Source organism: Pogona vitticeps, chromosome 1 (assembly GCF_051106095.1).
Source record: "Pogona vitticeps strain Pit_001003342236 chromosome 1, PviZW2.1, whole genome shotgun sequence".
In the NCBI taxonomy this organism is placed as follows: Eukaryota; Metazoa; Chordata; class Lepidosauria; order Squamata; family Agamidae; genus Pogona; species Pogona vitticeps.
Window position 1 is genome coordinate 91713947 of NC_135783.1, and position 13372 is coordinate 91727318.

The 13372-nt window shown below is 39.8% G+C and overlaps 1 protein-coding gene across 1 annotated transcript in view; it reads right to left on the reverse strand.

The window, feature by feature from the left end:
- Positions 1-13372, reverse strand: part of RFX6 (regulatory factor X6) — a 50743-nt gene that overhangs the window by 24804 nt on the left and 12567 nt on the right. Inside the window, exons 5-12 of the mRNA XM_073003321.2 lie at positions 10090-10167; positions 9375-9402; positions 6776-6883; positions 4107-4184; positions 3899-4012; positions 2772-2821; positions 855-1014; positions 178-322 (exon numbers count right to left, since the gene is read on the reverse strand). Of these exons, the coding sequence (XP_072859422.2) occupies positions 178-322; positions 855-1014; positions 2772-2821; positions 3899-4012; positions 4107-4184; positions 6776-6883; positions 9375-9402; positions 10090-10167 (761 nt within the window). The remainder of the gene's footprint in view (positions 1-177; positions 323-854; positions 1015-2771; positions 2822-3898; positions 4013-4106; positions 4185-6775; positions 6884-9374; positions 9403-10089; positions 10168-13372) is intronic.

The window sequence follows — 13372 nt, forward strand, 5'->3', positions numbered from 1 at the left end:
ATAAAATCTATATTGCTCAGGATGTACATATGCTTATTTTCTCTGCATTTATAACATTTAGAAATGCAAAAAGCACAGGAGTTAAAATGTGATTTTTACCATTATAAGATGTGATAAGAAACCCCTTACATGTAAGAATAGGACACAACAATATTATCCCATGTGCAGCAAACTTACATTCACTGTAGCCTTCCCCATCAGAATCCATGCTTCCAGAGCCTGTGAGCAGGGCCTGAGACCCAATGTTGTGCAGATCTACTTTATCAATATCAGCTACCATGGCATTCACTATATGCTGATCAAAAAGAGCTGGTCGAGCAATCTGTGGAACAAGCACCAGAAATAGTCTATGGAAATCATCTCTGCGGGTAGGAGAACCTATACTGCATGGTATGCAAAGAGATGGTACTGCCATGTTCCTTTCAATTTTACAATAATTATTTTTCTAACCGGTTACATATGGGGGTTGGGGGTTTTTTGGCCCTACTTTTTAACCATCACAGAATCATAGAATAATGGAGTTGGAAGGGGCCTATAAGGCCATCAAGTCCAACCCCCTGTTCAATGCAGGAATCCAAATCAAAGTCCTTCAATAGTAGGCATGACAGCGAAATGGCATTTTTGTAGTCAAACCATAGTTGGGTTTTTTTCATCAAATATTAAGTTGCTGTTTCTAACTTTCCCCCCTAATGTTCCATTAATGAATTAGAAAATCATTACTATAGTTATTAAAGACCAGCAATGTGCTTGTTTTAGTATATTAAGGATATTACTTTCTAATAGAAAATATCAATTGCTTGGACTAATCCTCTGCATGTTTAATGTTTTGCATGCAATGCCAACTCTAACTTTACCTGGGCTAAGTGCAAAAAGGAAGTCTGTCGCTTCAGAGAAGATACAAATCTTCGTGCTATTGGCAATTTCTTTGTCGCAAGATCTTCCGGGAGATTTTCTAGTGATGAAATGATCCAGTGTTCCCAGTTTTTAGCAAAATTTCTTATATCAGCCAACAAGCTGTAATGAAAAGATAAAGAACAGCCAGACCACTGGAATATATACATTGTTAGAGAAAGACAGATCTATCAATTGTGCTTTCTGCAACATTTAAGTGTTTTTAATCTTCAATTATTTCCATACTGTTTATGAAAAGTTCTCAAATACTTATCAAAAGCAAACAGAACATAATTCTTAACCATTTGCACTAGCAAAATTCTCTCCCGACATGTCTTGTACCTGCTTGCAATGTAGTCTGCCCACCCCTCCGCAACAAGGTGGCAGCTGTAATTTAGTGCCATAAACACGGTTGACCATGCAAGGTTTCTGACCGAGGCTTTCAAGACCTCAACAATCAAAGCCTTTAAACTAGGTGAGCAAATCTAGAAGTTTTACATTCTCCATTCTTCAAGTTCTTTTTTAAAAGGAATCTACACATTCTGAAAAAATGAACTAAATAAAATTCCGCAGATGAGAAAAGTTACTCTTTTTTTTTAAGACTACAGCGCCCAGAATACTACTAAACCATTCAAATAAAGCCAATGTTGGCTGAAATATTGTGAGAGCTATGGTCCAAAAATAATTTTTTCTTGTCTTTTGTGAAAGTCCCATCTGCCTCTACATTTTATGTCTGGTGAAACAAAAAACTTAGAAGGCTTAGGTCCTACATTTAACAATCTACATGACCCAGATTCTTGTTGCTATCTGATAAAACAGATGACCAGAACCCAAGATCTGCATCTTTGGGAACAAAGGCTCCCACAAAGTGAAATGATGCAACAGGTTGTATTATGAATTTTAACACAACATCATAGTAGAATAGCACTACCAGGAGCCAGGGCTTTTCTACCAGTAGAAATGGCCCCTAACAGATCTGACACAATGTCAGATGCAGCAGATTCTGGTTGAGTACCATTCTATCCAATCTAGACTTATTAAGCTCCCATTCAGTAGGATATTAAACAGGACTGTGTAAGTGTCCTTTGATTGGCTTCAGAACCTGATTTGTTTTGGACCTATTTAGACATGAGTTAATACTGTATTGGTTTGATCTAAATCTAAATACTGTAAAAATTCAGAAATCCAAATGGTGAACATTCTGCACATAGTGCCCTTTTTGTACTTGATGTGATTTGATTACTCTTGCTAATGTAAAAGGAATATAAATAATAAATTATAAATAAACACAAGCAGAAATAAAGGCTTTATGGATCAATGGTTTTAATAGTATTTATGACCACAGATCATGAATACCATTTAGCACTTCAAAACATTTGAAGCCAATCAATAACATCCACAGCTTCAAATAGTGATGTAACTGTCTGATATAGAATATATTTTCATTACATTTGAGGTGGTGACAGGGCAGTGAAAGCTCTCTCCCTTCCTGAAGCTGCCTCCACTGCATGGACGCCACTCCTCCCACGCAGCATATTTCATGCAAAGGAAGAGAAGGCAAGAGACAATGACATCCCGTGACTGCTTCAGAGCTGGCTGCTTGAATAATGCCTCACTCTGAGGGAAGCTGAGTGTTGCCCTTGGCCATCCTTTTCACAATACCTTGGCCCCAGGGACTCCCTTGGACTTACTTTATTTAGCCATCTTGCAGTAGAGCCATACATCATAAAACAGGAAACTGTTACCTAGCAAAGTGCTTAATTTGCTGTTGCAATTAGTTATATTTTTTTCCAGCATTTCTAAATGTTTTTCCCACCTGTTAATTATCACAACATTCTTTCTGTTTCAAAGAACAACATTGTATACAGATAATTTCCTACCTTTCTGGCATTTCTTGCATTGTTGAAGGGATGAGTACATCTGTAAGGACCTTTAATAAACAGCAGGAAAAAAATATTTTCTATATGACTATATATTCAGCTAATCCAATGCAAAATGATTTCATTTCATTCTAATTCTTGGCAATTTTCCAAGCCTAACTATGCCACAATGGCTCCTTGCTGAGATTCCCCCCCACACACACACACACACTAATAAGACTGGCCAATGTCTCACAAACAAGAGACTCTTGGTCTCATTTTCCTCATTTTCCTCCTTCCATTTCCCCTATTTTGTGTTCAAGAGACTGCCAAATTCTCCACATCATTAAGAGGAAATCTTGGGTATGTGAGATGCCATTTTATTCAGGACATGTAATAATTGTGCACAGATTGGTGTTTCTTCTAAAAACAGAATAAACCAAAACCACACACCACAAAATTTGAGAAATGTGATGAGATTTCCTGTGAGATTTCTTTCTTTTTTAATAAAAACAACTTGCCCACAAGGAAGGAAAACGTGATTGCGGCCGCCACCAATACCCCAGTTTCTTGCCAAGAATAACAGGCTGTGAGATTCATGTTGTTTATTCATGTTGATACAGCATTTACTCTTAGTGTTTCCTTTAAAATTTAGAACGTAATAACTAAAATCTTGTTGCATAGGTTCTTCCTCATAAGACTGAAGATGTTTGTCAGCCATGGTATTTTTTTTTTTTTTAAAAAATAAAACATTTCTGATTTCTCAACATCTCAGTGCTTCTGTGGAATCCTCTTCATATTTATTATTTCTGAAAACCCATGGCAACTGATGATGTCATCATCTTTAGGTGGCAAAGCATACAGCAACAGGGTTTCCACCAAGGTTTAATTTAATCTTTAATTAAACAAAAATGTTACTCACTTCAGCTTATCAACAAACGAAATTATATTTTAGGTCCTTTAACTAAAATCTTAGCTAACTAGGCCTTTTACATTAACTTTCCAAGCTCTGTGAAGTAGAGAGAGCTCTGTAAACCCCACATGTAGAAATGGTTCAACCCAAAGATGATTCCCCTTTGCCGCATTTCAGAAGTAGACTTGTGGGGAGGTTGCCAACTTCCACTGTTTTTAGTTAACATACAACAAACCTTGTATAGTATTGAGTCACAGACACAGAAAATGTCAATGGTAACAGGGTTTTCAAGCAGGGGAAGAAGGTGGTCAGGCATTCCTTGCCAAAAATGTAACAGGAAATGTTGGATCTAGAGGAGAAAAAGGAGAGTGGAGTTGTCAATGAGTTGTTGGACACGACTTCATACAAAGAACAGGTGAGACACATGTTTCATGAATTCTTACCTCCTCAAAATTCCCATTAATGGCATTGTCGAGGACACACTGACAATGTGTTTTGTACATCATGATAAGGGTATCCACCTGTTTTAGCAATACAAAACTTAAATAGAATTAAACAAATTCTTTATATCTCCTACAGGAACCCTTTAAACATCATCGTGTGCTTTTGTGTTAATTTTCCAGGACAGTCCATAAACCACTAATCTAATATTTTAAAAATCATAAGGCATGGAATCATATATTGCCAAATGACGTGCTATTTGGGCCAGGACGTTGTTAAAAATTCTGTACATGCTTGGAGCTCCAGCTCCAGAAGCTGCCACAATGATCCAATGAACTGCTGGCCACACACAGTCATGTGTCTGATCATATGAACCCACTGTGTGAACGGTCATGCAACGGGAGTGCCATAAGACTGCTATAGCAACTTACACAGTTGAAGCACTGCACATGGAAATACTGAACAGGATACCAACCTTGGTTTCTTTTTTTTATTAATATTTGCCATTAATATGAGGGTTTTAATCTCCTTCACAAACTGTACTTATTTATCCATCCAGGAATTGTATTTTATTTGTCTTGGCTGAACAGCTCAGTGAATTAGATACATGGCTGCAGAGTCCACAGGTTGGAAGTTCAATTCCCCATTGTGCCTCCCAGAAGAAGAGCCAGCCTTTGTAGCTGCATTAGTCCCAGGGAACCCCCAGAATAAGGGAATGATAAATCATTTTTGAGTACTGTGCACCTAGAAAACCCTGGAAAGGGACACCATAAATCAAAATTGATTTGATGGCACGGAATTATTATTTTCTGCCCTTGATAAGTCACTCTTGTTGTTTGATGTCTTCCTTAGAATCTCTGCGCATGACATTTCTAAGTGTGTAATTCTCTCTCTCTCTCTCTGTCCATGTGTGTGTGTGTGTGTGCGCGTGCGCGCGCACACACAGCCAAATCTCAGGGTAGATGATGCTGAATGAGGAGAACATTTGGTCTTTTTAAAATTATTTATTATTCTGTATGAGTTGACCCTGATGTTGGGAAAGTGTGAAGGCAAGAGGAGAAGGGGACGACAGAGGATGAGATGGTTGGACAGTGTCACCGAAGCAACCAACATGAATTTGACCCAACTCCGGGAGGCAGTGGAAGATAGGCCGGCCTGGCATGCTCTGGTCCATGGGGTCACGAAGAGTCGGACACGACTAAATGATTAAATAACAACAACATGAGTTGACTTTAAAGCACTCTTCTCCACCCATTGCCCTCTGGTGCCAGGACCTGCTGGCAGCGGCATCATTCTCTGTGTTAGAATGCCTGGAGTGGGGGTAAGGATTTGGAGAGCATACACCCTTCGTCCATACTGTCACTTGAAGGACTGAGGACTGGAGCAGCAGCAGCATGAATATCTGGAGCCTTCTTGTTGAAGAAGCTTGGAAGTAAAGGAACAAGATCTGGGGAGTGGATTCTTCCTCTGGGCTGGTAATTAGCCTTCCACTATCCCAAGCAGTGACCTAGAACCTGGAAAAACTCCCCACAGGTCATGTGTCCTAAAGGTAAGGCAGAATGTGAGCCCTAGTGGGAAGGGCAGTGACACACTGGAGCTTCTGGGTATATTTTTGCTAATCCCAAGTAAACTCATTGAGTCAAATGAAAAATAATTACATAAACAATGTAGCAAATAAATACGAACTTTGCTTAACTCAGCTCTTGGAATTCGACAGAGCTGCATTTGAATGTTAAAATGATGGGGAGCGGGGACTGAGGAGAGAAATGAATTTTTCTAAATTTGTTTTCCAAATTTGATATTCAACATATTAGCATTAAAAGGCAAAAGTTAGGAAGTTTTAGCAGCAATTCTGCACATATTTCCTGGGAGTACATCCCATAGTATTCAATGGAACTTACTTCTGAGCAAGCATGGTAGATTTGCATTGTTCTTGTTTAACATAGATACTGAAGAGATAGACACTTTAATATTTCACAGATGTTAAGAAAGAAAAAAATGTAATCAGGAGTTTTAAAGGTCTGAGAGAGAGAGAGAGAGAGAGAGAGATGGATAGGTATCATTTGACTAACTTTAGGTTAAGTAAAAATAAATAATTTTCAATAGTTACAGATAATTTTAGATAATAATAATAAAATTAAATATTTTAGATTTTTTTACCAATCTTCTGTAAGTGTTCAGAAATCCTTTCTGTCAATTAAGCCAGCAATGGTATCTAATGACCCCACAATTACACACAAACATTTTAAAATAATCAGTAAATGTAAGAGTACTACTTTCTTTTCATTGACAAGAAATGTCAGGAGGAAAAATCCACTTCATAATTTGCCCCAATAATTTGCCCCTATCTTATCAGTACTAAATTAATCAACTGGTATTAGGAATGGATAGGATTCCTAACTATTTCTTTGTTTTGTTCTCCCCAAGGCAAATACTATGTTTGTGAAATATTAGCCCAGTTAATATGTAAATAATTCAACCACCTTCCCAATGGAAAGCCAGTTAACTGATGATAGTAGAGGTTTGCTACCTCTATAAATCAGTCAAGTCTGTTTGATTATAGACATTCTCGTTGTTTTATGTCACTACTGTGAAAGCTTTGAGGACACAGTTGGAATCAAAAGAGCAGCCAGGGAAGTCAGTTCAGTACACAAACACTTTACAATTTTACCTTGTCTTTAGAGAGAAACCTATCCAGCACAAGATGCTGAGCACTCGGGAATTCTGGGAGGAGAGTCCCCGTTTTGGAGCTCAAGGAATATTTCCGAGTGAATCCACCCTATAACATGAAAGAACGTTGTTAGTGAATGTGGTTTACCAGGCATAATTTTAGCATTGTTGACAGAAGCCGCATTAACATCTATGCTCAGTGACTTGAATAATTGCACAATGTTGTGTTCACACATCATCCGCATTAGGAAATATGCTTTGTATTTAGTATCACTCACAGTTTGTTGGGGGTGCTTCCCAGGATAATCAGATCTGCATAGTTCGAAGGCCCTCCCCCCATCTTCTCTCAGTGCTTGCATACATATTCATACCAGTACCAAGGATTAATAAGAGGAAAGGAATTTGATAGGATACGTGATGGAACTTTTAAAATCGTCTCCATAAATGGCACATCCTATTTGTCGCTTTGTTTCTTTAGAACAAAGGGTCCCAGCCATGTGTCTCCAGATGGTCTTAGACTTAAACTCCCAGAAGTCTTCACCACTAGCTGTGCTGGCCAGGATTTCAGGGAATTGCAGTCCAAAGCCATCTGGGGACTCAAGGTTGGGAAGCACTGCTGTAGAAGGTCCTCCTCTGCCTCAGAGGTTGGAAACATTACTGTACTGGATTACATGTTCCAGAATCCCATGTGGGCAAGGGAATGCTAGGAGTAGTAACCCAAAAAGCTTGTCATCCAAGCTGTAGCCCATTTCACAGTCTAAAATGGGGGTATTGGTATTAGATTTTAGGCATTAAAAAGCAACAACACTTTTCACAAAGGAGCAGCTCCCATTCTGCGTTCAGAATGCATTCTGTTAAGCAGCTTGACTTAACATGGCTGAAGAATACTAGCATTAGGGGGTGTCTGACACCACAAAGGGACTTTTCTATCCTGTAGCCCTCCTCTCCAGCCAAAATCCTCTGCCCGAGGGTCTCCTAGAACTGGCTGCAATGGAGTTACTGGTAAAGATATTCATAAAGGAATTGAATGAGACTAAGCCCAATCCATTCTTTGCTAGTTTCTGTGCTATGTTTTAGGTTTTGTAGCCTAAAGCATTATTTAAAGTATTACACTGGGACAATCTCAGGATGACCATGCTTGTCAGACTAATGTTGCTTAATATGTTGTCTCATAGTCCGTGGAGGGATTCAGTTAGTATTTTAAATTTGTGCACTATTCTTTGTGTTTTTAAAGAAGGAATCCTGAAGCTGCACTTGACACAGGCTACTCAAATACAGGGAGCCAAATGAGGGGAATGAAGTGTGCTTTCATTCTCTATTGACATAAACATTAGGTAGCGCTTCGGAGTCAATATGGCTGCAGCTGAACAATGGCCTATCAGTATTCAGTGACCATTTCTTTCTTTCGTTTCTTTTTTTGAATGATAACAAGAACAATTACACAATATACCTTTAGTACATTTGTGCAAATGAGGTAGCTGGAAAGGACAAGGAGAAAGATGGTCTACTGTGCATGTTTGTGTTGAATGCAAAGGAAACACACTATTAAGACACTTTTTTGTTTAGTTGCTAAGTCGTGTCCTACTAGATTACCTTCACTGACATTTTAAGCCATGCTGCATGGGTTTTTTACCTGCCAGAAAACATCTCTTGCAAATCAGCATCCCTATCTTGCGTCTCTATCTTGATGTACAGGCGCTCACCACTTTGGTCCATGCGCTTGTAGTTTCAAGATTAGGCTACTGTAATGTGCTCTACATGGGGCTGCCGTGAAAAGTTCAGATGGTACAGAATGTGGCAGCCAGACGTCTTACTGGGGTGAAAAGGTACCATCATATTTCCCCCACTCTGGCCACCTTGCTTTGGCTGCTCATTCGTTTCTGCCTTGATTTCAAAGTTCTTACAATTACATATAAAGCCCCAAACGGTTTAGGACCTCGATATCTAGCAGAGCATCTCCTCCCACCCAGTTCTGCCAGAGTCACTTGTTCCAGCCAGGCTGGGCAGCTGAGGGGCCTAACGCCAAGGGAAGTCCGGAAGGAAAGAATGAGGAACCGGGCCCTCTCAGCAGTGGCCCCTCACCTTTGGAATAACTTGCCAGTGGAGATCGGCTTGGCTCTCTCTCTGGGTGTTTTTAGTAATAAAAACCTGGCTATTTGGGCATGCTTTCCCTCCTGCCATATCTTAATTTCTTACACTTTCACCACCTTGGATCTATAATATATGTTTATTGGTTTTATTGTTTTTAAATTTGTAAACCGCCCAGAGTAGACCTTTGGTCTAGATGGGCGGGATAGAAATCCAATCAATCAATCAATCAATCAATCAATCAATCAATCAATCAATCAATCAATCAATCAATCAATCAATCAATCAATCAATCAATCAATCAATCAATCAATCAAATTATGTTTTTATTCTCATCTTCTGAACAGAAATAAAGAACTGAAGCTCTCCACAGAGGTTGGGGTTGAAGAAGTGCAATGCTGTTGTTTCAGAGAAGGTGGGCTTATGTCATGGAATAACCAGAGATTTCTGTCCCTCTGGTGCCTGACATTGCAAATGAGTTAATACAAAACAACATTGCTCAGGCTACTCACCTCATTCTTCAATTTGCTTCCGGAAAACCTTTGAAAAACCAAGATATTCTATGTTTAGGTCAGGAAAGAACAGTGGACTATACTACTGAAAACTGTATTCCTAATGCCTGTGTGTTCACAGCCATGTGGGGTACATGGATGAATACAATCATCTGGCAGTCTAACATCAACAGATAAACTTATTACCATGGCCTTGCTTTCTTGGATTACATAATGTCTAGAGATTAGCCTTTTAAAAAGACCTCACTATGTGTCTAGAAAATATACACAGCTATCCATCTAGGCCATGTGTGCAGCAAATCATTGTGTGAATGGCAAAAATTTGGTAAATGATCAATTCTAGAAAATCAGAAGGTCTGCAGAGATGTAAGAGTTTTTCCCCACATCACCTGAAAAATCTGAAATCTCTTAGAATTGCTACATATACCATTTTTCCTTGCTTCTGGTGCGGATTTTTTTTCACTGCTAGAACTCATGCTCACCCATGAACTCATGTTCACACAACAGAATACATTTATATCATTACATGTAACCCCAGAGCAATGCCATAAGATCTGTCCACAAACTCAGCCAAAAGTCATAAAGTGTTGGGTAAATCATGTAATGAAAAAAGTCAAGCAATGTCTATTGAAATGGAAATGGTCTTGTATGGAATGGACATTTAATAACCATCTAACTACATCTTGGCTACACTTCAAAAGTTATTTTACTGTACCTTGTCAAACCTTTCCCAGAATATACAGAGTGGTAATAGGCACTGCTTTCTTTAATGCCAATTCCATAATAGTGATATCTGTAGTGAGGAGGAATCAAACAAATAATACAGATTACAGATTATTAAAAAGGATACAAAAAGCTGAAGACAACCAGAATCTGTACTTAACATTGTTGCATATTTGTTATTTGTTATCAGCTATCATTCACCTTCCTATGATCCTGCCACATGAGATACTCCATAGATTATTAGTTATTTTTGTGCCATTACCACTGAAACTATACCTGAGGAAGGGTGAGGACATCACTAGCACCAGGGAATTTTCATTAATTAATAACTTCCTACTTCTGACTCACAGTTTTTCCTACTCCTACACACTCCCTGGAAGCCATAAGCACTGTTGGGCATAATGAGGGGGGGGGGTCGTTAAATATTGAAGACCATCAAATAGCATCATCAGCAGGGTTGTTTTTTTGTTTTGTTGTTGTTGTTGTTTTGATAATCAAAGACTCTACCTTCTGTGTCTCTCACTTCTGTGGCTCTCACATGATGACAAGGATAACACCAAAGTAAGAAAAGCCATAGGACAGAAGAAAGAATTCTGAAATTACCAAAAATCACCCTGTTGATGACATCATTACCCTTCCACAAGCATAAGTTACACAACAGGATTTCAACCTATGCTACAAAGGTCTGTGGTTGGAATCTCAGGCCATAACCATGATGGAAGACTCAGAAAATGTAGAAAAAGTGGAGGGGGGAGGGCAGATAAATCATTTTAATAGATGTGCAAAACGATGTTAACAGGACACATTTATTTAATCTGCTTTTTAAACAGTGACTGAAATCCTGTTCCATAAGTTATACCATATCAGGCTGATGATGTCATCCTGGTGGTGATAACTTCTTGGAAATTAAAAACCTTCCCCAATCTCACATCCCCCAATGGCTCCTCCACGACAAAGGGGATTCCATGGGAGCTTTGGGATCTTCAGTGGAGGGGCGGGGGAGAATGCTCAGCAATTTTTTATTTCCAATAAACATTACTACTTCCAATTGACACCATCAGCCTTGTAAGGCACAGGTGCACAATCAGGATTTCAGTCAGTCAGTAGTCATTTAATACTGGTATACTGTCGGATTTTAACAGGATGAATATTATTTATTATGGTTTATATGAATTATTATTCATGTCATCTATAGAAAGGTGATACGTGAATGCAATAAATGAATATGGCAGCTGTGACAGCCGTGTTGCCCTGTATTTCTCAGTGCCATGCAGAGAGCCACTTATTTTGCTGCTCCTGCCTGCCATCAATGCCTGCCTACCACTTGACCCCCATCGATACAAACCTATCAAGTAAGGCAGCAGGTGGCAGCAGATGTGAACATATATGCCCCCTGGACCTCCAGAGATCACCCATCCCTACTTTAAAGGGGTGTTGGTAAAGATTGCTTAGATAATCCAGGGGATTATAAAACTCAACTCAAAGGCAACCTCCAAACGTTCTCAGGCTCAGTTGAAAATCTGATCCAGGGTCGAACTCCCAGCTTCTCTCCTTAGCTCCCTATTCCCACCAACAGCCCCAGGCTCTGAAAAGAAACTTCCCTCAGTGTCCTCATCATCTAAATGTTTTCCTCCTTAAAGAAACAGCAAATAAGAAGACGAGTTGAAGAAGTGCAGAGGAAGCAGGGGAAAGGATCTGTTTTCCTTTCCCCCTTGCCTTTTGCCATGTCCCATGGGGGCCCCTGCCCTGGTATACTGACTGGCCCTGCAGAGGAAGAGAGTAGAGAAGCATATCTCCCTCTTCCTTTGGCCTACATGCCACTGCAGAACTTAACTGTTGCCTAGTTAAGCCAAGGAGAGGATGTCTGTGTCACTGGGAGCCTGACAGTCTCAGGAGCTGAAAACAGACTGACTGGTACAGATGTTCAAAAATTAGGAATCAAGATACTTCATTGAGAAATAATTTGAAACATTTTAACTCTGTTGATACTAGTTAACTTGCATCATTTCAGATCCAGGTAGAGGTGAAGGGGGCCATCATTTATTGTGGCTGCAAGAGAGTGTTTTCTATTCATTAAAAGATATAATGAACTTCAGATATTTAACAGCACAATCCATCTGCCTTACAGGTAGTTTCCATTAGGGATATGCACTATCTGCAGAGAAATGTGTAAAACAGACCAAATCAGGAGTATCTGTGCATTTCTAGGTCGATCGTGGGTCAGAGCAAAGAGCCCAGAAGTGCACTGGAGAGGAGAGGCATCCACTGTGGATCCCTCATGTTAAATGTGGTATATATTCAGTTCAAAATGATAAAATAAAATAAAAATGATAGGTTATAAATGACAAAAAGAGAAACTAAAGAAGAAACTGAAATGGTACTAAGGAAGAAGGAGAGCACACTCTACATTAGAAATGAAGCAACGTTGCCTTTCCTGCTGTATTAAACCATTGACACTGATGGTTTAGAGACTTGTTTTTTCCGCTATCCTTATGGTGCATGACCCCTTGCACCTGCAGCTGTGGCAGAAGGTGAGCATAGCATCACTAATTTCAAATCCAGTACATGGGAGGAAGAAGAAAGCAGAAGAGAGAAAAAGGATGGGAAGTGCAGAGAGAGAGAAATGAACCTTCTACCCCCCAGAAATACCTGCTTACTGTTTTGTAAGTTGGGGGAAGAGATAGCTGTGAAAGGGAACAGGATGAAGCAAAACTCTGGGAAGTGCAAAGGAGAAGCAGACTTCTTGTGTTGCCTTCTAAGAAGGAATCAACAAGGACCATGGCCATGGCTCTTTTAAAGATCCCCACTCACTCACTTCCCTGTGGCTGGCTTAGGAAGCTGCTCTGCTTCCTGGAAAAACTGGGATTTCTCCTGACAACTGCATACAGAAAGGGGGGAAAGCACATTCAGACTGCTGCTGTCCTGGCCAGAAACCTCTTCTGTCCTCTCTGTACCTCAGAGCCTGCTATCCTGATGCAGGTGCATCATTTGCTATGAACTGCCCTTGTTGTTTACATTTCCCCATTTACAAGAATGGGCTCTTCATGGTGAACAAATATCCTCATGGACTCAGACAGAGATAGGATCAGAAGACCTGCAAAAGGGCACAGAGTAGTTGCTGCACCAACCAGCGTGCCCATATTCAGGCATGGACTAGATTGGGGGGGGGGGGGAGAGTGCATTTCCAACTATAAAATGAAATTAAAATTTTATTTAAAAAAAGCAGAGCAGAGAGTGAGGTGGTCATGAAAGAGGCTATGGATTTATGGGGGAGA